Genomic DNA, 23217 nt, shown 5'->3' with positions numbered 1-23217 from the left:
GTCTGGAGATTTTCATATGTGGCTCTAAGAAATCCCTGAATCTCATATCAGAATTGCAAGGGCAGGAAGGTTACAGCCCTCTGGAGAGTATAGATCTTGAATCTGTGCAAACACATGAGAAAATGCTCTCTGAGTCCAGAGCTGAGGAGTCCTGTGGCCATCACTGGAGCTGGACTCAGACCTTGTAAAGAAAAAGAGGAGGTCTAGAGAGCTAACCCACTGATCTGCTGCAGGACTCCAGGGGCTGACCGGGGAGCTGGAGTGAGGAAAGCAAAAGGGGCTCTAACTCCATGGGCAGTCGCTAGCATTTGAAGCAGGTGTTGGCGCTCTTAACAGTACAGCAACTTACCTGCTTCCAACCGTGCATTCCCTGAGTTCAAGGGTTGCGATCCCTTGCAAAGGCTTCCTGCTAGCAGCAGGTGGGCAGCTGAAGCTTCTCACTGTGACTTTTCTGTCCTTCAAGCTTGCCTTGGTGGCTCTTGTCTGACAGATGCCAGCAAGCTGCTGTTTGTTTGTTTGGTTTGGCTGCTCTGGTTTAGGGTGGGTCGTAACTTCCTATCAAAGGTGTCTTAACATGTTCAGCCATCTTCCAGGTTTTTGGAATACCCAGCTGAAAACAAAAAGCCTTGTGTCTCCAGGTCTGTGGATTGCAGAGCCCAAAGCACAGGCTTTCTACACGCCAAGAGAAGAATCCAATCTGCTTATAACTAGTGATAAAAGAAAATTCCCTCAAGATAGAAATAAGCTATGAAAGTACTAGATCATTACATGTTGCAAACTTTTCCTATGGCAACACCACAAAGATGTTAGAACTGGAAGCTGGGCTGAGGTTAATCAAGGAAACGTTATTGACAGTGGTGAAGCAGTGCTGATTTACACCCACTGATGATTTGACCCATTATCTTTAAGGTCCTAATCCTCTGCATGCTGCTGAATGAGCGGATGCTGGTAAAGTTGTAGGGGCAGACAGCCTTGCAGTCAGTAGGATTTGGGCCAGAGTCTTCTTGATAGAAACACTGCCCTCCCAAAAAGAGATTGTAGTTTTATGACAGTCTTTTGTAGCGTTCACTTTCCACTTTTGTTTCTCTCCTTCCACCAAAGGGGTACCACAAAATCCCTTTCGTTTGTGCCAGCACATATGTTTGTGTAACTGAGCAGGACTTACCAAGGTTTAAAATGCAAACGCCTGTGAACAAGCTCATTTTAATGTTTCTTTTTTAATCTTGTGCAATTCCCCAGAACATAGGTGGTGTCTGCAGAAAGGGCTTTGCAGTGATGTCAGGGATGGGGTTCTAAGAGTCCATGCGAGTGGACATAGGGGTGTGCAAATGGCTCTTTGTCTCCCTCTCTTGGCTCTCTCAAGGCCATGCATAGACTTGAGCCATTATTGTTATTGTTGTTATTTTAAATGAGCATGAGCCCAATGCACACGGGTTATACACTCATGTTTCAGGCTGACCTTGGCTATTGGTGAATTCATCTTCAGTTCAGCAAATAGATTTCAAATGACAAGAAAAAGGAAGAAGGGAGATATGGAAATATCAAAGTGTTTTCATGTAAAATCAGGTGCTGAGCTCTTTCATTAGGGGTGGAGGTTGGTGGGTTTTTTAATTTTGGTTTGGGGTTTGAGGTTGGTTTTGGGTGGCTTTTTTTTTTTTTTTTTTTTTTTTGTTACCTTGCAATTCAAGTTTTCAAACTGAAGCCAGAGAAGTATGGTTTGAAACCCAACTCCAAACTGAATGCAAGAGCTGCTGAGCTCTCTTTGACTTTATTTGGAGTGCTGGGCGCTAATCACTTTGAAGATCATAAATCTCACATCATTTAAGCCTCTCCCCCAGTCTTTGTAGATGGCCTACATTTCAGATCTGTTTCCCTCCCATGTTATGCTCCAGGCAGGAAGAGAAGGGTGGAGTGACCTGGTTAGACCCCTTGCTTGCCTACCAATTCCCTGCTGTGGCTGCTCTCACCCTGAAAACGGGGAGGAGGGAAACTCTTGCGGAGTTTGAGGTTTTCTTGCAGTTTGTGGGTCAGCCCTGCGCTTTATGAGAAAGCTGCCTTCTGATCCCTCAACGTATTTGGCAAACATTTCTTCCCCCCTCCCCTCTTCAAACTCTCCTCCCACCTGGATGCAACAGTAATTTGTATGTGAATGAGAGGGGAAAGGGTGTGTATGGAAAAAGAAGCACCTTCTGCCTTGCCTATCTGGTTTGGCTTTTTATTTAGTGAGTCTAATGCTGGTTGTTTCCTGTTTATATCAAGGGAAATGCAAAGAGACAGTAATAAACTTTCACCTTCAGTGCTGGCAACCTGGATAGGGACATCTGCTTCTTGATGGTTTGGGATCATGTCCAGAGCGTGTCAGGGACAGAACTGAGTAACTCGGCAAACGTGGCTTCACAGTCTTGCCATGAAAGGGCATTGAGTGGGACGAGGAGAAGATCTGACTGAAAGTGTTGAAATCGGAACTTTTCCTCGCTGTCATGTGGTGATCCTCACCAGGTGATGCTGCTGCGGTCTTACCAGGTCTTGTTTGGTTTATTTTCCCATTGGTATACACAGCATTCAGCCTTTAAGGAAATACTGCATTGTTTGTTTTTGTAGGTGGCTCTGAAGAGAGCCGTTCTAGGGAGCCAGGCAATTCACCCTGCGTCTGGAGTTAATCCCTGAGATAATATTGCCTTCTGGAATACACTCACGGAGCTAGGGCTTATGGTTTTGGGAGACGACAGGGCTTGTGTGCATGGTGTGAGTGTTGTAGCCCAGCACATGGTGCTGTGCATTGATCTGCAGCTGGAGGAGGAAAATACACAGATGCTGAATCACTGATTTCTTTTCCGTCAGGAAAGTGATGTGTAGGATCGTGTCATCTGTTGGTCCTTGCAGCAGTGCAGTCTCTGAGTGCCAGGGAGGAACGAAGGCTCAGATCTCCTCTCCTTCCAGAGGAGGGAATGAGAGGTCCTCTTCAAGCCCCTTCACGCTCTCAAGCACTGAGCTGCACTCCAGTGCTGGGAGAGAAAATATCTCTTTTGAAATAAAGTGGAAAGGTTATGTGTTACCAGTGCAGGAAAGGCTTAGCAGGATCTGCATGTGCTCTGTATCCAAGTATATTCATGCAGTTTCATTCCAGCAAAAGGCTAACCCTTGCAAACAGGCTGTTATTTGTTTAATGATAATGACAGGTTTGGTATTTGTATCAATGTAGAGGTGATCCAGCTGTGAGACCTTACAATATTTAAGACAGACAAGGAGGCACTAGTGTGCTTGAGCAGCCCAGGGCTCAGCACTGCTTGAATTTTCCTGTTGGTTCTTTACTCCTATTACTTCATTTTCTTTGGTTTACACCAATCAGGGGCTGTAATAAAGATATGCATCTCTTTCCAACTGGCTTCCTACAAATAGGATCTTGGGATGGATTTACCTGGGAAAAGGAGGTAGCTTGGAGATGTATTGCTGGGGCAGGAGAGATCTTCAGAACTCAAAGGGGAGCATCCAGAACAAAATAAGGAAACAAGATATGCAATTGAAATGGCCTTGTACTTCATATGCACATTAGCTCAACAGTTACATTTGCACATCACGTTGTACACATTGCCATTTTGACTGTTGCACACCACTGTAAGCGACACATTTCAAAATCTCTCTCTTCCAGTGGTCAGTCAGCATTAAATATTTGAGCTGCTTAAGATTCCCAGTCAGTAGGACCTGAGTAGAATTTTTTTGGCCAATTGAGTGTGTCTGCTAGTATATCACAAAAGAGTGGTGAGGGACTGGGTCTGTTGAAAAATTCCTCCCTTCCAAAACCAAATGAATGATCCTGCCTCTGCAAGAAGTGCCAAAGGGGTTCCGCTCCCTCAGGACCTCCTTACCTAACTCATCTCCCTGCCCTGTTCATATCTGACAGAGTCATTGTCCAAGGGAACTTTAATTTTTGAGGTTTATGTGGGGTTGTCAACGGTTGTTTTGAGGTAATAGAGTGAGTTGTCTCAGGTCTTCACAGCTGGTGTCCTGTGGACACATGATATGAGAAATTAAAGTGGGCAAACTGCATCTGAGATCTAAAATCACTGGTGCCTCTTTTTCAGTGCCATTAATAACACACTGACCTTGTTTGGTACTTTCCACCCACACGTCTGAAGGTACTTTGCTAATGAACATAGCATCCCAGTGCCTCCAGAAGGTAGGGAGGTGTTTAACCCTGTCTTACAGATGAGGCAGACACAGACGGACTACCTGGCTTTTCCCAAAGATGCTGAGCACTGTGATTGCAGTTGAAATCAGTGGATGCTTTATAGGACAGTTGCCTGTGGACATTGAGGTGTATTGTAATCCAGGGACCTGCTCCCTGGCAGAGCTGGGATATGGACTCCGGTTCTCTGAATCATAGTCTTGTGCTCAACCACAGACAAGTTCTTCCTCCCCTCCATCCTTTTGAAGGTGGAAAGAAGGGCTTAACTTGCTAGGTAGTTTGTTATTAATATCTGGGATGCAAAACTCCCTGCAGATTTAATTTTGCTCAATCAGGGCTTCCCTCCCCCCAGGGATCTCTCTCACAGTTTTTCATTCCACTTTGTGTTCCCACCTCCCCCTAATCTCATGTGTTCCCTATATGTCATTTCTGTTCCTGCTCAGCTTTTCCCTGTGGGTAGTTCAGGTTTCAGTCTGCCCTCCAGATTTCCATTCCAGTCCTGTTTTGCCCTCCTCTCAAGGGGAGGTTCACATCCTGCTTCCTTCTCCCCTCTGGGGATCAATTCAGATTTCACTCTCCTTCTCTGCATTGCCCCAGGGTATCAGCCTAAGTCTTGCATCTGCTTTTCATCTCTTGAGCCTTCACTAACTGGAAATCAGCCCGGCTGTCCGTATCTACCTTGACTGACACTGGATCTAAGCTGAACACTACCTTGGCCTTTCCCTTTTGAAGTTTACTTGCTCTGTCCTAGGGATAGACTGATTGCATAAATTTGTATGTGTGCTGTTTCTTCATTGAAATGCAGACCTTTGGGAAAGCATCAGAGAAAGCCCTGGCTTGAGGGAAAGTCCTCTGTTTCTATATATGGCACTGTTTTGCTTAGGACAGATATGTAGAGGAACCCCTTCTTCAAGCTAGTTTTGTTCTGGCACCTTGCAGAGGCCCTCAGATGAGATTGCTGGGAATGAACTCCAAAACAGGCCAGTGAGTCTCTGGGGAAGATTATGAGGGAAAGGGGGATGGAAGTAGGAGGAAAGATTTGGCCTTTTAAATTTTTTTCTCAAGTGGTGGACTGAAACCACTGAATTAATTTTATGTCAGCCAATAACAGTTGACAACAACCCAGCATCACTTCAGAGTTGGCTGGATTGTATCTGTTCCTTAAGATCCAGCTGCAGTCTGTTCACAAACTCCTGCTTTCCTGCTCCAGGCTTCTAAAGAGCAACCTATATTTATAAGGTATTTCCTACACTTGTTGCCTTGGTCCACTGGCAATATATCTTGTGCAGCTGTTTCAAAGCCGTCATAGAGATGAGGGAGAGACAGACAGGTCTTCTCTTTGTCCAAATTCACTGCTGCAACTGGGTTCCTATCATCCTTTTGGAAATATTTTCTAGGCTCGCGGGGGACAAGCCCTAGTTTCATGGACCTGTCTAAAGGGACATAACAATTGTTTCCACAATAGAAACTAAGCTCAAGGCATGGTTGTCACTGTCAAACCACTATTTAGGTTGCCTGGCACCTTTTTAAGCAGTGAGTTGCACGAACTACTGTGCATGGATATGACTCTTCTGCCTACTAGAGAATGGCTCATCAGTAATAAAGAGAGGACTCCAAATTCTTGAAGGTCTTTCATCTGGTGAGCTCCAAGGATTCAATCAAAAGCCTGCACCACCCAGCAAGGGTGGGGCCCTACACCCATTTTGCAGAAGGGCAAGTCATAGCATAAAAAGGTGAAGGCAATGGGGTTTCAAGCAAGGCCTCTAATTTTGGAAGCCTGACATCAGAGTGCACTTTCTCTCTTCCCGGAGGTGCTGATCTGCTAGCACTCCATGTGAAATCAGTGGGCTGAACCAGGGCTGCTCAGCCCCTTAGGAGTCAGACATTGGGTTTATGCTAGCAAGACACCCTCTTGCTCTGCTTCCCCAACACATAGAAGTTGCCCAGAGCCACCGAGTTGGGAGCAGAGAACTGGCTCTGAGCTCCCTCTTCTCCTCAATCACTAGACTTCATTCCCTCCACCAAAACGAAAAACTATTTGATACTCTCCAGTGAAGCTGATCTTTCTCACTCTCCCTTTCTTTTTTAATTATATTACTTGCGTGTATTTAATGCAATCCCTCTAGCTGCTCTTCTTGTGTCCCAGTTCCCTGGGGTGCGGCAACTGGTGCCAAAACTACCGTGAACCAATCAGAGAAACCTGTGGAGCTGGGATGGAGCCAGCCCCAGTCACGGGAGCCGTCTGAGTCCAAGTGAATTCCTTTCAAACACGGCATGTGGTGAAAAATGCTTTGCTATCGAGGGCTACCTGCGCCACTACTTGCTAGGTGGACACTGCTCTGCCCTCCTCATGGATGACCGATGCGGGGACATCAATACTGTACAGCAGGGTGGCAGTGCCAGGTATTTAGATGGTTTGTGACTGGTTGGCAGCCAGAGTGCACAGAGAATACAAAACAATCACAGTCTGCTCACCCTAGACAAAAGATCCATGGAAAGGGGAAATTTTTCATGCAGAGAATTTGGAGAACAGCTAAGGGTCTAGTTCTGGCCCCAGAAAAGTCCAATAAGGCAACTTTGCTGCTGACTTCAACAGGAACATGATTAGGCTCCAGGGAACCTGTGTGAGCATGCAAGAGGGCATGGGAGAAGCCATGAAGCCTGGTGTGTGTGAAATTGGATTGATAAGGAAAGAGGCAGGGATGCAGCCCAGGGTGGGAGCAAAGAAGATAAGCACAAAGGTGTAGGCAGAGGTGGAGTTCTGGAGAGCTTTGGAAGTTGGGCAAGTGAAATTGAGAGATGCAAGGAGTAGTGCTGCAATGTATGAGAAGGTTGGGGCAGAAGAGCAGGACATCTGGGCTGAGGATGGCTAGGGAGGAATGGGCAGGGAGAATCCTGGAATGGAAACATGAGAGAAATCACAGCCTTAATGGTGGTAAAATTGTTTTCCATGCTTTGTTTGGAGGTTCTCACCCTTCTGACCAAGAAAATGGCATCTTTCCCTCCCCTTTTTTTAAATACCTCCAATTTGGCATGTCCACAGGCTTTGGCAGAGAAGCTACCAGATGTCTGAGTACAAACAGTAAGAGCGAAGATGCTGTAAATTGTTGCTTTTCAGTATCTTTTTGCCAGTTCTGTGCTCCCTGAGTGCAGATCACCATACGAAAGCCCTAGCTAGCTTCTGTGCTCCTGCGGCTCTTGCAGAGGCTGCAGTTTCTAATGCAGAGAGCAGCCCTTCGTCACGATGTGCCTACCTGAGCAGGCACCGATATGAGCATAGCCATTCAGGGCAGGTGCTCTTCCCACCTCTGGTTTTGGTTCTCCACTCCCTTGCCCAGCGTCTTCTTTTGAAGCCTGCTGTGCTGCATGTGGTCATATTGAGGTTTATCGTTCAGAGGAGAGGGGTGACTTCTTTCTTTTTCCTGTTCTCTGTTTAAAAGCAAAAATGCTGGGGAAATGCTGCATCAGAAAGCCTGTGAATGTAAAGCCGAATGTGGTTCTGTTTGTTTTCTTTTGTGAAGCATATAGCTCAGTCGTTCTTTAAGTTTTGATTTCCCACCTCCACTTTTACTACAGCTAAGGCATAACTATTAACATCCTGACCTGAAGCTCAGAGGATAAAGCATATCAGATCAGGCCTCAATTAATAAACTCAACAGGCTCATAGAGCTGTGATGCAGGTGTGTTGAGGTTAGGGATTACATTTTAATTTTCCAGTGTGCTGTCATTGCTGAGTTTTAGGATATAGTCTGTTAGGCATTCAGTGTGGGATTAACTCCCTTTTTGTCATGCTGACAGCTTCTGAAAAATCCCACCCTTCAGTGTGAAAGGATATCAAATGTTATAGGGTGGATATAGTTGCATTGACATAAGGGTTTTCTGCTTTCTTCCTGGGTGTCTGTTAAGCCTTGCTGTACGTGCAGGATAGTACATGTGGAAATAGTAATTGCAAGCCCATTATTATTATTGCTATAATTTATTATTACTGTGTTTTTTATTTTATGGTGCCCACGTGTGCAGGTAATTCACAGAGAAGTACACTTACACCATTGGAAGGTGGGAAGGCTTAGTTAACTGCAGTAATTTGCACCCAGTTTTGATACCTGTTTCTACCATAAAACTTCCTCCCTTCAGACAAATCACTTTGGGGCAGCTTCGGACAGCCCTGTTGTACGGAACAGTGCTTTGGGAGTGATTCAGCCCTGGAAGAACCGTGCTGTTTGTTTTCAGCGAGGGGCAATTGGTTCAGACCCTCTTAAGTCTGTGTGCACCTGATCCTCTTCTATCCAGTGAAATAGCCTTACCACTCTGCAGTGGGGGGAGGGAGGGGTATGAGTAAGTCAAACTCTTAAACAGTTGTGAGTTGCTGACTGTGAGATAAGCCAGATATGAAGGCAGATAAATATCTGTTTCAAAGAGGTTACCGTCTAAATAGAAACTACGCAACAAATATGATTGTTTTCTATCTTACAATAACGACCGCAGTTCCTGCCTAATAACTGGTACTGGGGAAGGTTGACACGGCTTTAACGGCCTCGCTCTCGCAGGGTACGGGGATCTCTTATCTAGATATGGGGCCGAGGCTCCGGGTGCTGAATCAGTCGGTGGGTCCCACCTTTGTGAAGAGGATGACAGAACGGTGCTTGCACTACATCAGAAGTGCTCATCAAAAGGAGGTAGCTTGGGGCTGCATTCAGGCTGCCTGCCTTTGTGTCTAATAGATGAGGAAGACCAATTCAGATTACCAGTGAGCAGTGACCCTAAGCTGGGCTTATATGAGGAGGGCTGCAGCCAGAGTCCTGCCCAACCAAGGGGATCTGACCGTCAGTCCGTTGAATCAAATGTGAGTCGGTCGGTCAGTCTGTCGGAAGGGTATGGCCTTCCACGCAGTGAAATCGGAGCTGCTAAGGTGAATCTTTCCAACTTCCTCATGTAAGGCTGGCTTTTTACAGCTTTGCAATATGTCTGCAGGATGTTTTCATGAGCCGAATGTTTGCCAAAAGTTCACAGATCAGTTACAAAACAGATGTACTTTTTTTTTTTCCTCCCCTTCTTCCTACTGGTAAGGAAGAGTTTGTGCAGTAATTGCAGGCAGGTTGGGAGATGTTTTCTTCATAATTCTCCTTCTTATGAAATGTTTATGAAACACCTTCCACAAATTGGTTACGCAAGCAAGCTGAAGAGCTTTGATCATATTCCATCGCCCTCAATATGTTTCTTAGTTTGTTTTGCTTTTTGTTTTTGTTTGTAGGCCAGAGATAGGTAAGAAACAATCCATCCTTGGCCAGGCCCAGCAGACATGCTAGCCAACTAAGGAAAGGACTCTCTTTCCATCCAGTCACTCTTCCTGTGTTTTTCACTCTGATTGCTTGGGGGCAGCTGACCCTATTTTAAGGCCATGAAAACATCCACTTGAGATTTGCAAGTGTGATTCCTTTCCTATCCTGGTGAAGCCCTAGGTAGCTCTACGTACCGTACGGGTGCCGCCACCTGCCGTTACCTCCTCGGGAGGAGCTCAAAGCTGCTCCCAGCCCTGCCCGGAGACTCCCCTCCAGCCCAAGGGGAAGAAGGTGCCTGTAGGTTCGCTCAGGCTCTGCACCTCTCCCTAGCTGTCAGTGAGCAGGATGTGTTTGCAGTCCATTACTTGGTCCTGCTGGTTTGCAAGTTTGTTTTTCCTTAGATGGTGTTATTTCCACAAATTAAATTCAAAGGGAAGAAACTTGGGTTTGCTCTCAATGAACTTTGGTTCCCCATTCCCCGTCTGGCCTGATCGTCATGTAAAACCAAGGTCCTGAGGAACCACAGTGGGATCTGGTCCTGGTTTGAACTAAATCACTGTTGCTCACTTGCAATGTTTTAGCAGGGTTCTCATCAAATACCTACATGAGGTGATTCTGTGATAATTTCAACCTTTTTTGGTTCCTTAAAGAAAACTTTTCTCATATTCATACAAAATGCCTGCAAATACGAGTCAGATGCACTGGGAAAGGAGAAGGCAACTCCTCCCCTTGTTTTCTTAATTTGAAATTTACATTATTTTAAGAGAGTCTCATGATATTGAGTGGCCTCGCCCACAATGTGTGTGGTTTTTTGGGGTTTTTGAGTTTGGTTTTTTTAATGTACAGTTGGTAATACTGCCGGTTTAGCCAGGGAAAAAATGAAAGTGCAGGATTTGCATAAACCATCCCAAAAGTTTTGGATATAGCCCGAACTCTCACTAATGAACAATTAGCCAGCTGCAGGCCTGTTGGGGAGAGGAAGAGGAGGGAGAGGTAAATTTGAGCCTAAACCCAATGAAAATAGGTGCAGGGGAGAAGGATTTGTCAAGAACACCCAGGTTCCCGCCCATTGCGCAGGAGGGAGCCAGAGAATTCCAGGGACGGGGGAAGGAGCAGTGGGAGATGTTGTTGTTTTTAAATCGGGAACCGGTCCTTTGCCAAACCCACCTCCCGTTCTCATATTGTGCGATGCCGGGATGCAGCTACACACCCCTTTCACCCTGGAATGCTTCCAAATCATTCCGCTTGGCAGCTGTAAAAATTGATTTCAGTTTGGAAATGGCTTGTGCTTCTTCAACACTCCACTCCTATTGGGATCATAACTTAGGCGGAATCTAGTGCCTTGTTCTCTAAGACGCGGATAACTTTTCTTTTTGGGACTGTTCAGACTTGAATGACTGCGTTGTGTGAGGCAGACACACATGAATTGCAAGCAGGGATAATTTATTTATTTTTTTAATTTATTTTTATTTTTTTGGCTTGGATGACTTTTTTCTTTAATGCACCCTCAGAAAGAAACACGTGCGTAAAACCATTTGCTTGCGGTGGCTGGATGGCTCAGGGGTAACGGTGTATTCTCCTGAGCCTTTTGTCTAACATTTAGTATCTTAGACACTATCCACATCGATAGTGATCAAGAAGATCTTTCCATCTGATTTTTTTCGCCAGGCTAAGAGGGATGATCATGCCAACCTGAAAGGTAGGAAAGAACTGGAATTCATAGCATGTATAACTCTTGTTGCAAGGAGCTAGTACTATTGCAAAACTAGTTTCGGCAGTGTCCAGAGCTATAGTTGTAATGAAAGGAGATGTTGTAATTCTCTTCCCTCTGCACAGCACTTTCCAAAATGCAGAGGTTACAGGGCCAGCTCCCTGCACTGCAGCTGCGAGCCTCTTGTGATCACATTTGCTCCTTTGCTCCTGTGGAGATTTGTGTATTTGTTTGCTTTAGTCGAATTGAAACAAAACCTCCCTCAACCAAAAATATTCGCTTGGGCCATTGTTTTTAAAAGCTGAATTTCTTGTCCCCCTCTGCTGGCAGGAGGTTGTATGACCTAAAGTCCACATCAGCACTGAAAAACCCCGGCAAACGCACCCCTGCTTGTCTTCTGGGGGATGTTCGGCTCAGCTGTAATTTCATGGGAGATGGTGAGGTTCAGCCCTAGTAGTAAGAGTGAATCTGCAATGCTGAGCCCGTGGACAGGGTTTTCAAGACCTGTCCTTTCTGGTGTCCTCCTGGTTTTTCCAGTTTGTGGAAACTGGAGCCGCTTCTTGCACTAGGAAGGCTCAGATGAGGAATGGGACTGATGATGTGAGCCTTCTTCCAGGCATTCTCACGCTTAGGAAAAACCTGAGCCTAAGTTTAGAAATAGTTTCCTTGGATCTTTTCTTAGAGAAAACATATTATAAGAGCTCTGTATGACTTCTCTGTGCATGGTATCTGCGCATAGACACTCCTCAGACGGCTTTCAGGAATTAACCTAAAAACTTCCCAAATCTCCCCAACCAGGTTCCCCTCTCTCCTGTCCCAGTCAGCCTTACCAAAGGATTTCAGCTCGTACAAAGTGATGTAACAGTTTTTGCTTTTTTTAATGTAGTAGCAATGTTAGAAATTAACATGGAGACTCTGGAATAAACCAGATGCAAGGATTCAGTTCTGGTCCCTGGGTAAATTCTTCTCTTAAGAATGTGGACTCGGAAGTCATGATTTTTTTGTAGACAGGAATCTTTCTTGAACATTAAAGTAGGTCAAAATGACCACTGGACAAAGGGATGACATCTGTGAAGTTTTCCATTTTTTTTCCCACGGTTTGTTCTAGCTAGGGACGCAGATTTTCCCTTGCCAGACCAGTACATTTCTTGTTGTTTTCTCATAGAAGCTGAGCAAATACATTTGGTGCCTGGGGTGCTGCATTTTAAAGTCTGGAAGATTACACTGCTTTTTGAGGTCTTTTACTTCATGACCTTTCCTTTCCCATCCCCTTGTACCATTCTCTGCTAGCTGCAGAACAAAATGAGAGGCCATCTATAGCCAACCCTGCCATCGGGTTGTGAGTCGTGATCTATAAAGGAGAATTGCTTCATGTCTTCCTTATAACTCCACAAAATGCCTCAGTGTTTTGTCCAAGGAAAGCACTCGCATGCTTTCAACTTTGCTAAGTCACTGGAACTTTGTTACTTCCTAAAGTGTTTTAGTTAATGTATTTTAATTGAGCAAACTGCAAGCCTCCCCTTGGCTTGGCAGAGCAGGAAAACTATGTCTGTGTTTATAAACTGGAGAGCAGACGTGGGGAATGACCAGGCCTTTGTGCAAAGCCAGGGATGGAAGCAGTGAGTCCTGACCTCTAACTTTTCTCCGAGAGGATCCCCTTCCCGATCCCTTCCAGCCTCTCAGACTCCTAGCTGCCCCACACCTCCTGCATCCCCTTGTCTCTGCTCCCTAATGCTACAATTACTTTGCTCCTTTTCAGATTAAAACTGAAGACCTCAGCGACTCCTTGCAATCTACAATCCCCCCTAGGTCAGGTCACCTTGTGCAGGGATCATCAATGATGCCCGGAAGCCAAATCGCAGGGGTAAGTGACTTTGCTGCTTCAGGGATCCAGAAGTCTGAAATGGCACTGGTTAGTGAACCTCCAGAGGAAAGGCTGGTTTTGAGACACTTGCCAAATTATGTATGCCTTTTGACAGGGGCAAAAGGAGACTTGAGGGTATGACGGACACTAAATTGGAAAAGTGAATCTGTGTTGACAAAAGTCAGCTTCCTCCTCAGCCTCTTTCTTTTCTGCAGAATGTTTTACATGGGTTCAAACATGTAAGTAAGTACTGGACATGTACTTGGATGAGATTTCCTTTGAGGGTTTACTATGTAGGCAAACCACACCATGCTCAGGAAATCCCTTGAACTGAAAATAATTGGGGGCTGAGACAGCACCAAGGGGAGGTGTTAGATATGCTTGCCCTGGTCTTCCTCTTTCTTGAACGTCTAGTTAATGCCATTGTTGGAGACAGTATTTTAGGCTACATTAACTCTTGATCTTAACCAGTATAGCCATCCTTGAATATGTTGCCTCAAACTGATTTACACCAGAGAAGAAATTAATTCCTTGAGGGAATTTTTTTTTCCTAAGGTAAAAAATCGGAGTTTAGCACTTAATTCTTGTTAAGTTGTGGGAGTTAGATGCCAGAAGGCCACAGCTGCTCAGTAATCTCTTCCCTCTTTCTTTCACGGGGTATTCAGATCCCTTACACAATTCAGTGACTGTTCAATTTCCCCAAAGCTTCAAAACAGTTCTTGAGAAGCTCAAAGAGCTCATCTTATTGAGTAATGAGTTCCTTTAAAAATGTACCTCTAAAGAGATTTGGTCTTATTAAGGTTGGTTTTTTTTTTTTGGTGTCTATCCCAGGCAAATGCAAACTCTTATCCCCTAATCCCAAAAAAGGACCTAGGCTGGGACCCCAGTAATGTGAAAAAGTGCTAGGATGTAATGCTCATCTCTCAGTACCTATTGCCTGCTCTGCTCAATGCACAGTGGGGAATTCCTGGCAGCTATGTGGCAAAGAAGAGGAAACATTTTTGGATCTGGTCACTGTGTCCATTGCAACGCATTTGCTGTTGGTGCAGAGAATTAAGCGCTGTTGGGCATTGCTTCTTTCCCATCTTGGCACGCGGCCGGCTGGGAAATCAGCGTTCTGTGGAATGTAGGCTCTCAGTGTTCATGAGATGGGGCAGTCAGCTGCACTTTCCTGTGTAATTTTTAGGGAGTTCACTCTCTGAAAATACATTATCTGGAAGAAACTGAAATCCAAGATGTTTCACTGTTACTTCTAACAACCAGGTTTTGATTGCCAGTGTCATTTTTCAAGAATTGACTTTTTTTTCAGATAAAAGTAGACAATTCTCTATGTGGATGTCTGTGTGTGCACAGAATTCTTCCCATACAGCTGAAGACTTCAGATCCTGGAGTACCTCTGGATCTGTAGCTCTCCAGTGCATGAATTACACAAATCCGGTGTGTTGGCAGTTAAATGAAAAGTGTGAACAGGGTCAAGGACAGTATAAAAGAGCAGGGAAGCTTTATAGGAGAGGTGGTGCTGTGTGAAGAGCAGACATCTCTGAGTTTTGTTGTTCCCTTTGCTTTTTCCCGTAGGATATGAGCTCTCTTCACACCCTGCAGCAGCTTGTATTGCTTCCTGGTCATATGCAGTCAGTTCCTCAGTTTCTTCTGTCCCAGTCTCAGGCCGGGCAACAAGGTAAGAACAATAAAAGCTGAAAGGGACATTGTTATAAGCAGATACATATCTAGGAAAAACCTGCTTCCTCGTGACTGTTGTCTTTAATTTGGTCTGTTACGTTTTCCCAGCATGATGGTGTTTGTTCCCTTGCTATGTTACCAGATGCATTTTCCCCTGCTCTTCCCCCTGTGCTGGCTCCCGCACCTGGGATGATCCCAGCAGTTGCTCCGGGTAGGGTCCAGTTCAGGAGGTGCTCCTGGCATCCGTGGCTTGCGTGCGCCACGAGTGCCACCTTGGGGCCAGTCTTTGCAGACCCGGTAGGGATCCCACCTCTGAAATTCAGGAGAGCATCTGGCTGGCTTTCGGCAAAACGGCAAGGAGCCTGCTCCTTGGGGAGCAGTTGCAGCCTGCCTGGGCTTCCAGCCTCGCTGGGTTAGCACTCTTCATTTCTTCCAGAAAACTGATGGGAGGTTGAGCTGATCTCTCGAAGTACCTTAGAGGAAGAGTAAATCCACGGAAGGAGCTGAGCTGCTCTGGTGGAAGGACGATGCTGGCACTAGCACAAACAGGTCTAACCTAGCCAGGAGCAACCCGGGGATGAGAGCTGAGAGGTTTGGAGTTGCCAGTGGTTGTTCCCAAATCTCGCTCCAAGCCACGGGTCAGGAGAGGACAGGAGGTCTAACTACTTCTGAAACAGAGTGTAATCAGCTTCGTGAAAGGGATGAAAGGACTGAGGCCTGAACCCAGTGCTTGAGAAAGTCCCTGTGCTTCTATTTTTACCACCAATATTTTTTATGGTGTTTCTCCAATGACAGGGATACAGGTATGGCATTGACGAAGTCTTATGCTGCTTGTGGATAGACAAACATAGGCTTTGATCCATAACCTGACAGATGCAAAGGGACTTGGGTCCTTTGCTCACATTCTTGATTTATTCCAGCACAGAGGTCCCTCCGTATGAATGAAAATTCAAAATTAAACCCTTAAAACCTCCGCAGCTTGAATGCAATAGTACATATGCTCCTAAAGGAAATTGTTATAGTGTAGGCAAGTAGGAAACCTACTTCTCATTGACAGTATATAAACTCTTCTCTCTGCCACATGATGCTGAGTGATGTAGGAAGAAACTACTTTATGCATGTTTAACAGTAATCTAAAATTTAGTTTGTTTGAAATGGCAGGGTCAGGACAATCTACTGCTTACTGTCTGCTTTTATTAATGTATAATAGGAAACACATTATACTGGAGAACAGAACTTGCTTCCTTCTGTAGAGTTAGAGTTTCTTCTGTTAAGTGATTTCCTTTGGCAGCTATAACACCTCCAACAGAAGGCCACTTGTTTGGCCATGACCCCTTTTGGTTCCAGACTTGATAAAGACTGGATATTCTGGTCAGTAGTCATTTTTTTGTGCAAAAGCACTTCCATTTGAATAGATGATTGCCAAGTTCAATGACCCTTTGCTGTGTGCTTGCACAACCACTGGGGAGTGAAAGTGAAGGCACAGATTGGTTTTCTGGAAGTAGTTGTTTGGTACATACACAGGTGGAGCATTCTTCATACCGAAGGGATGCACGAAATATTCCCGAAGTTTTCCCTCGGGCCGGCATGGGAACACCCTCGATGTTTCCTGAGTTCTGACCGATGGGTACATCAGTTCATGGATTTCATGGCCAAAGGGGCTTGGCTGTGGGCTTAACCTTTCCAAGAGGACACACGTTTTGGTTTGGGTTTAGTGTTTTAAAGCTGTTTTTAAGCCAGATAAGTTCCCAGGTCTGATTTATTATGCCCTGATGTGATTCACTGTGCAGCCTTTCAAACAGCTAATGCTGGCACACTTGAATAAGTGGGTGAGAGCTCTGTGCTGTAAAGGTGGAAAAAAAGCAGCCAGGTAGATGCTGGGAATATTGTGAGCCAAAATATTGCTGCTGAAGTCTTCATCTTACGAAAACACAGCCTCTGTCTCATCAGCTGTCAAACCGGAGATTCCTGAATCCAGTCCATAATTTTCATTTGAGCTAGAGCTTAGCTTTCGCAAAGGTGTTCAATCATGATTTTAAAGACTCCAAATGACAGAGCATCCGCCATGTCCCTAGGCAAGCCATTCCGGTGATTAATTACCTTCACTGTTAAAAATGTGCACCTCATTACCAGCCTGCATTTGAAATTCAAAGTTGTTCCAGCATTAGAGAAGGCTTATTGAAACACCAATCTAAATAAATAAATGGGATCCTGCACATTCAGATCTAAATTAAAAAAGGAAAGACAGAAGGAGAGAGAGGGTGGAGTGATTGATTCTGGAGATGATCTTTTTTCCTTTTGTTTTTAGCAGAAGTCCATAAATTTCTATAGTTTTCCCTATAATTGTCAGTTACAATCAATAGAATATATTGACTGTTTCAAGGAAGGTTATAAATCCTCACTAAATTCTATAGGCTTCACCCACAACAGACTTGAAGAACCTAACTAAATTTCTAGGGAATTACACTGCCTCGGTTGCTACTTAATCCTTTAAGACGTTCCCTGTAAGGGATATAGGCTCGTACTTGGCAGTTTGTCAACTAAACAATTACGCAGTCTCCATAAATACAAGTTTTTGTTAGTTTTATAGATTTCCCTTCTTTTTTCCTTTCATCATTTCATGTCAGTTTATATATTCCAAAAGAAATTCAATTTATTTGAAATACAGTAGGGTAGAAAAGAAAGGGTCAGATGGCTTCAAAATGATACTTCCAAATGAAATGTATAGTAGAAAGCAGAGTGGGTAGGCTCATGAGATTAACTGTAGGATCAGGATTTTTTTAACAAGATCAAGTGGCTGAAAGTTGGAGTCAAAAAAGCTTCTATTGGAAATAAGATGCACATTTTTTAACAGCTACAATGATTAAGCACTGGGAGAGATCACCACTAAGGATGGAATAAATTCTCTGCTGCTTGGCATCTAAAATTAAAGTTAGATGTCTATGTAAAATGTCTATGCCCTAGTTCAGCCTTAGGTTAATGAGCTACACACACTCATCGGTGGATGAGATATTCTACTTATATCATTATTGTAATAATCCCTTTCAGGCTAAAAAGCCATGAAAAGAACCTTTCCTTTTTCATAATCCAACTCAGAGCCATCTACACTTGTAATGGCTGAAATTCTCATATTTTGAACAAGAGCTAGCTGACATTTTCCACTCTGAGCTTCATGAGTCTTTCCTGTGCAGAGTGATGTTCAGCTGCCTAGGTGCTGATGAAGGAGCTGGTATGATCAGATGCCTCTCTTTTTTTCTCTCCTCAGCTTTGCAGCCAAACATCCTCTCCTTCCCTCAGCAACAGGGCAGCCTTCTCCTCTCCCAACCGGGACCCAGCTTGGCATCACAGGTAAGTTGCCTCAATGTTCAGTCCAATATACAGTCCTACCCTGAGAAGCACCCATCTACAAAAAGTGCTGCTTCATTAAGGGCAAATGGCAGAGAAAATTGTGTGCTTTTCTGTCAGTGTGGCTATGCATTTTTGTTGCTGTTTTAACAGGCTGTGGGCCGTTCTGGACTCCCTGGCTCATCGGTTGAACCCCACCTGGACGTACCCCAGCATTTGCAAGTGGCAAAGCACCTAACTCCATCAGGAGCATCTGAGGAACCCAGTGACCTGGAGGAGCTGGAAAAGTTTGCTAAGACTTTCAAACAAAGGCGAATCAAATTGGGGTTCACGCAGGTGAGCAGCCTTGTCCATGGGAAAGTTGGTGTCACTTGTGATGTGGACACGTTGGGCTGGGGGAGTTTGTGGCAAAGTGGTGGATGGAGGAAGGGCTGGATTAGGTACAGTTTGGCTTTCTTTGGAGCATCCCCTTCCAAACACATGAAGAGACAAACTCTTCCTAATACTTCATTACCATGACCTCATTATCTGCACCTTCGTCCATACACAAAGCCACAGGGGTGTGGGGCAGACTCCAGTGGGAAGAGAAGTCACTTTCTCTGGAAGGCAGGTCATGGAAACTAAGCTGCACCTATTCTGGAAGCTGCCTGAGAGGTGCTCTGACAGCAGGCAGCTGTGAGGATTTTTTTCTGAGCTCATGTTGTGATTTGGATCTTCTCTGACAGGGTGACGTTGGACTTGCCATGGGGAAGCTCTATGGCAACGATTTCAGCCAGACCACCATTTCCCGCTTCGAGGCTCTCAACCTAAGCTTCAAGAATATGTGCAAGCTCAAACCTCTGCTGGAGAAGTGGCTGAGTGACGCAGGTAGGTGACATTGCACGCACAAATGCCACCAGTCTTGGCCAGCACGTGAGACGATCCATCCAGAAACCTCCAATAAAAGCCAGGAAAATCAGAGCTGGACTTCTCAGATCTGTGGTTGGGCTGGTAACAGACTGCTTTCCCCTGTGGATCACACAGCAGGTTGCATAGCAGCTTAGATATCAAACCACATCTGTCCTTTCACTCTGGCAATACGGGATTCACATTGCAGTTGGTGTCTGGGGCAGCCCCTTCCTGCATCGGCTCTTGCTCTATTGCATGGTCTGGGGCAAATCACTGCGCTGGTCCATTCAGTCCCTCCCCATGTAAACTGGAAAGAGTAGGAAGTGACTTCTTCTGAAGTTCTCAGAGATTATTCTATGAGCAGTAATTAGCAAAGGAAGATATCACTGCAAGGGGAATCCCCAGTAGGACCAGTATTGGGCTGGTGTCCTCTGCTGGCTGCAAACCACTGTAGGAGTGGCATTAGTCTCATGTGCTTCACGCAGCCCTTCAGGAGTTGCATGTTTGACCACTTTATCTCAGGAGTTGTATTGGCTACATGAGACCTGATCCCAGTTGTGTAAGTCCACATCTTTAACTGTGTGAAATTAAATAATTGGAAAATGCATTGTCCCCATCAGAGCAGGCTGGAAATCAAGCTGGAAAAAAAGAAAAATAGTGTGTCGATTAAAATTTTAGCACTCATATTTCTTTCCTGATTCGGACAAGATCATTGATGGATTTGGGACTGTTGGAGCAATTTTAATCATCATTAGAGGAAGGATCCACAATGTAGGAACACTTTCCTTATCTTAGGAGGTGTCATAGTTCCCAGAAAGGATCTAGGAATGAAAATAACTCACTATTTTCTTGAATATCTGTCTTCCCCTCCCTCTTTCCCCAGAATCTGCTCCTTTGGATTCTTCAATGAGCACTCCCAATTCCTACCCCTCAGTGAATGAGATGTTTGGACGGAAAAGAAAGAAGCGAACCAGCATTGAGACCAACATTCGCTCCACACTGGAGAAAAGATTTCAAGATGTGAGGGGAAAATCCTTGAATGTGTTGTGAACTCTCTCCGAGTTTGGCATTTGCTTGGTCATAGTAGCACTGAATCCTCATAAAGAGAGATCTCTTTTTTTGTTCGCTTTGATAGCAGGTTAGAAAATGCTTGTAGGTGTTAATGGGACAAATGTCAAAAACAAAGAAATCGGACCCAATTATTTCCTTGGTAAATGTTGTTTTAAAGGAATTAGTTTCATCACCACACCTCCCCATTATCTTCCACTGATCGGTGCCCTAGCCAGAGCTGATGTCCTGCACCCACCTCTTCTCTTTGCGAGTTGCAGGCATGTGTCACGGGAACTGTGTGGCCATGGTGCAGCACAGAAACGGATGCCCCGTTAAGCAGGTCTTGGGAGACCACAGAACTAGTCGCTCCAGATATCGCTGCTGAATCATTTCAGAAGCGGAGCCTTTTGCTTTTTAAGCATTGAGATTTTTTAAGAAAAATCAGTACAGAGAGCAAAGAGAGCTTTAAATCAGTAGGACTGACTTGTCCATTGAAAATTTTTCATCAGAACTGTTTTTGACCGGCCCTCATTTTTTCTTCGTTTCTCCCTCATATCTGATCATATCAAAATTTCCTCCTGAGACTGTTAATGAGAAAAAAAGACGATCATTGTCAGGTCATTACGGGCACCTCATTTTTAGCTAGTAATGGACATTCTTTGTAATGGGAAAACTGTCTTGGCATCTCCGTGCTAGGTATTTTTGACCCTCAAGTCTTCAACTCAGATCAAAACCCATAGAGCTAAATGCTTTCAAATGCACCAGAAAATAAGTGATTCAGAAGAAAGGATAGATACTATTATTTCCCTTTATACATGAGGGATGGAGGAAGAAAGGGAAGAAATGGATCTTCTGAGATGGTGCAGGTAGGCGTACAAACAGCACTCAAAGCGTGTGTGTCCTGTGTAGGGATAAGAAGACCACCAGTCATTAGCTTCCCCCCAAGCAATGATTTAGGGTGCTGTTAAGATCAAAGAGCGTGGTGCTTTATGCAATAACAGGGCTAGGTAGTGTGACTCATCCCCCACTGATTCCATGAGACTTGATATTGAATCAGAGGCACTTTCTGCCTCACAGAACATAATCTCTCACCCAAATATTTACCCTTTGTCTTAGAAGCAAATTTTTCCCCTCCCCAGTTTACAGCCAACCCTACCCTTGTCCTCTGCCTTTCCAGCAGCAGAAGCATACGTTGATGCTGTAAGTTACGGCTCTTTGGGGCTTTCTTTAACCTCCTGCCTTTTCTCAGCAGAACCCCAAGCCCAGTTCAGAGGAGATATCCTTGATAGCAGAGCAGCTCTCCATGGAAAAAGAGGTGGTCCGGGTCTGGTTCTGCAACCGGCGCCAGAAGGAAAAACGGATCAGCTGCCCAATGCCATCCCCCATCAAATCACCTATCTACAATTCCAGACTGGTGAGAGACTTTGGATTAAGGAGTTCTACATACCATCCCAGAGAAGAAGGGAAAAGGATGGGGGGATGCAGCAGGGTCTGCTGGAAAAGGAAACAGGACAGGACATTTCCTGGTACACACAGGTCCCTGCGGTGCTGGCAAGTCCAGTGGGGGATTACACCTGCAGGAGTGTGCAGAGAGGCAGCTGGGCTAGCCACGGATTGGGCATATACTCAACATCCCAATTTGAATGGAATCTCATGCCTGCACTTACAGAACATTTATTTTTACTCTATTAATGAAAACAATAGAAAGAAAACACAAGTTTTCTCACAAGGAATAAATTCTCACAATACACAGGGTATAGGTCAGTTTAATTGTAAGGTAATTTATCCAAATAGGGGTGCTATCCCAAAACTTTTCACCCTGAGATTGGTAAATAAAAGCTTTCCAAAGTTAATGGAGGAGGAATCAGCATTCCATGGAATAAGAATTACATCCACTCATGTCAATTTATTTGTTAACTCTGAAACCTAATGGTAACCATTTACATATCAGTTTGTTGTTTTACATCTGTGCAGAAATGCAGAATACACTTCAGTAGTGATAACTGTCCTTCTTTCATGTTGCACATTCACATTTTGGCAAGCGTATTTTTATTGCCAGGAAGGATGAGGAAAAGAGAAACTGTTGTGAGAGCTGGTGAAAGCATATCCCTTGTAATCTACTGTCAGTGGCTACTGTGGATAACAGGCTACTATTGCATTTCTGCTAGTTAATAGTTGCTTAGTGGCTTCCACATATAAAAGTGGCAGGACCTTCCCTACGGTGTTGTTAGTGCTGGAGCACACATGAGTGGGAGGGAGAGTACGTATTTGCAAGCAGTATTTTATCTTGAAATCTTCCGGGTTTTGGAATTATCCATCAGGAGGCAGGAAAACATCACAAGAAGTTTGCTCACTTCTTGCACAACACATTTGGTCTAGAGTCACAAACACAAAATGCTGCTTGCAAGCCATGAGTTTTTAAAGCAGTAGCTTTGGTGAGTAGTTTTCCTGTGCAGGCATTGTACAAAGTATGCCTTTGCTCATCCGTCATTCTGAACAACGTGTTGCCTGTAGTTAAAGTATCATGGTTGAACAACAAATGCCCCAGGCTCGCTTTGATTGCAGCCACCAAATTACTAATTGTCACCTGAGAATTCTCACCCATCAAGAACTCCGTAAAGGAAAGGGGATTATTTGTGCCCAAGACCACAGTGAGCTGGGAAGTTTCAGACTAGGAACATCCAGTCCGAGACATCCAAAGGGCAGTGGCTTCTACCAGCTGAATCTTGGGACTTCCACAAAGTTTGGCTTATGTTTGATAATTTCAGGCTTTTCCATAGCTGGTCCATAAATTTAGGCCTGTGTAGAGAGTGTCAGGCACATGTAATACTCATTCTGGTTTCTTTCCATGGCCCTGAATATGGGAATGGTGCTTCTACCCTAGAGTATGAAGAGAAATATCTGTGGGAGCCTCAGATGTAGATAAGAAGTCTGCCTGGGAGCCAGCACACCCTAAAGGGAGTGTGAAAGGAGTGGTGTTTTGTGATCTATACCCTCCTAGAGCCAACCGCTTACTGTTTGCTTCTGTTTCTCTCCAGGTCTCTACCTCAGGGTCCTTGGGGCCCCTCTCCGTCAATCCAGTGCATAGCACCATGCCTGGGACTGGTAAGCCTTGAGAAACCTGCCTCACTCACCATTCCTTCCCTCCTTCCTCTGCTCTTGCTCTCTGACTACTTGGTTTCTACGTCACACTTGCAGGCCCCTCTTAATAAGA

At 44.8% G+C, this 23217-nt stretch overlaps 1 protein-coding gene across 3 annotated transcripts in view; it reads left to right on the top strand.

Annotated features, from left to right (window-relative positions):
- POU2F3 (POU class 2 homeobox 3) overlaps positions 1-23217 on the top strand; it is a 40441-nt gene that overhangs the window by 13982 nt on the left and 3242 nt on the right. For all 3 annotated transcript variants that reach the window (XM_087763381.1, XM_087763382.1, XM_087763384.1), the window contains 8 exons: positions 12936-13040; positions 14616-14718; positions 17986-18068; positions 18219-18401; positions 18791-18932; positions 19837-19973; positions 21256-21417; positions 23042-23108. In XM_087763381.1, the coding sequence (XP_087619507.1) occupies positions 12936-13040; positions 14616-14718; positions 17986-18068; positions 18219-18401; positions 18791-18932; positions 19837-19973; positions 21256-21417; positions 23042-23108 (982 nt within the window). The remainder of the gene's footprint in view (positions 1-12935; positions 13041-14615; positions 14719-17985; positions 18069-18218; positions 18402-18790; positions 18933-19836; positions 19974-21255; positions 21418-23041; positions 23109-23217) is intronic.

This window comes from Nipponia nippon, unplaced genomic scaffold (assembly GCF_047370975.1).
Source record: "Nipponia nippon isolate SJK-2023a ecotype South Korea unplaced genomic scaffold, ASM4737097v1 scaffold_28, whole genome shotgun sequence".
In the NCBI taxonomy this organism is placed as follows: domain Eukaryota; kingdom Metazoa; phylum Chordata; class Aves; order Pelecaniformes; family Threskiornithidae; genus Nipponia; species Nipponia nippon.
This window is presented reverse-complemented; position numbering and strand designations above follow the sequence as displayed.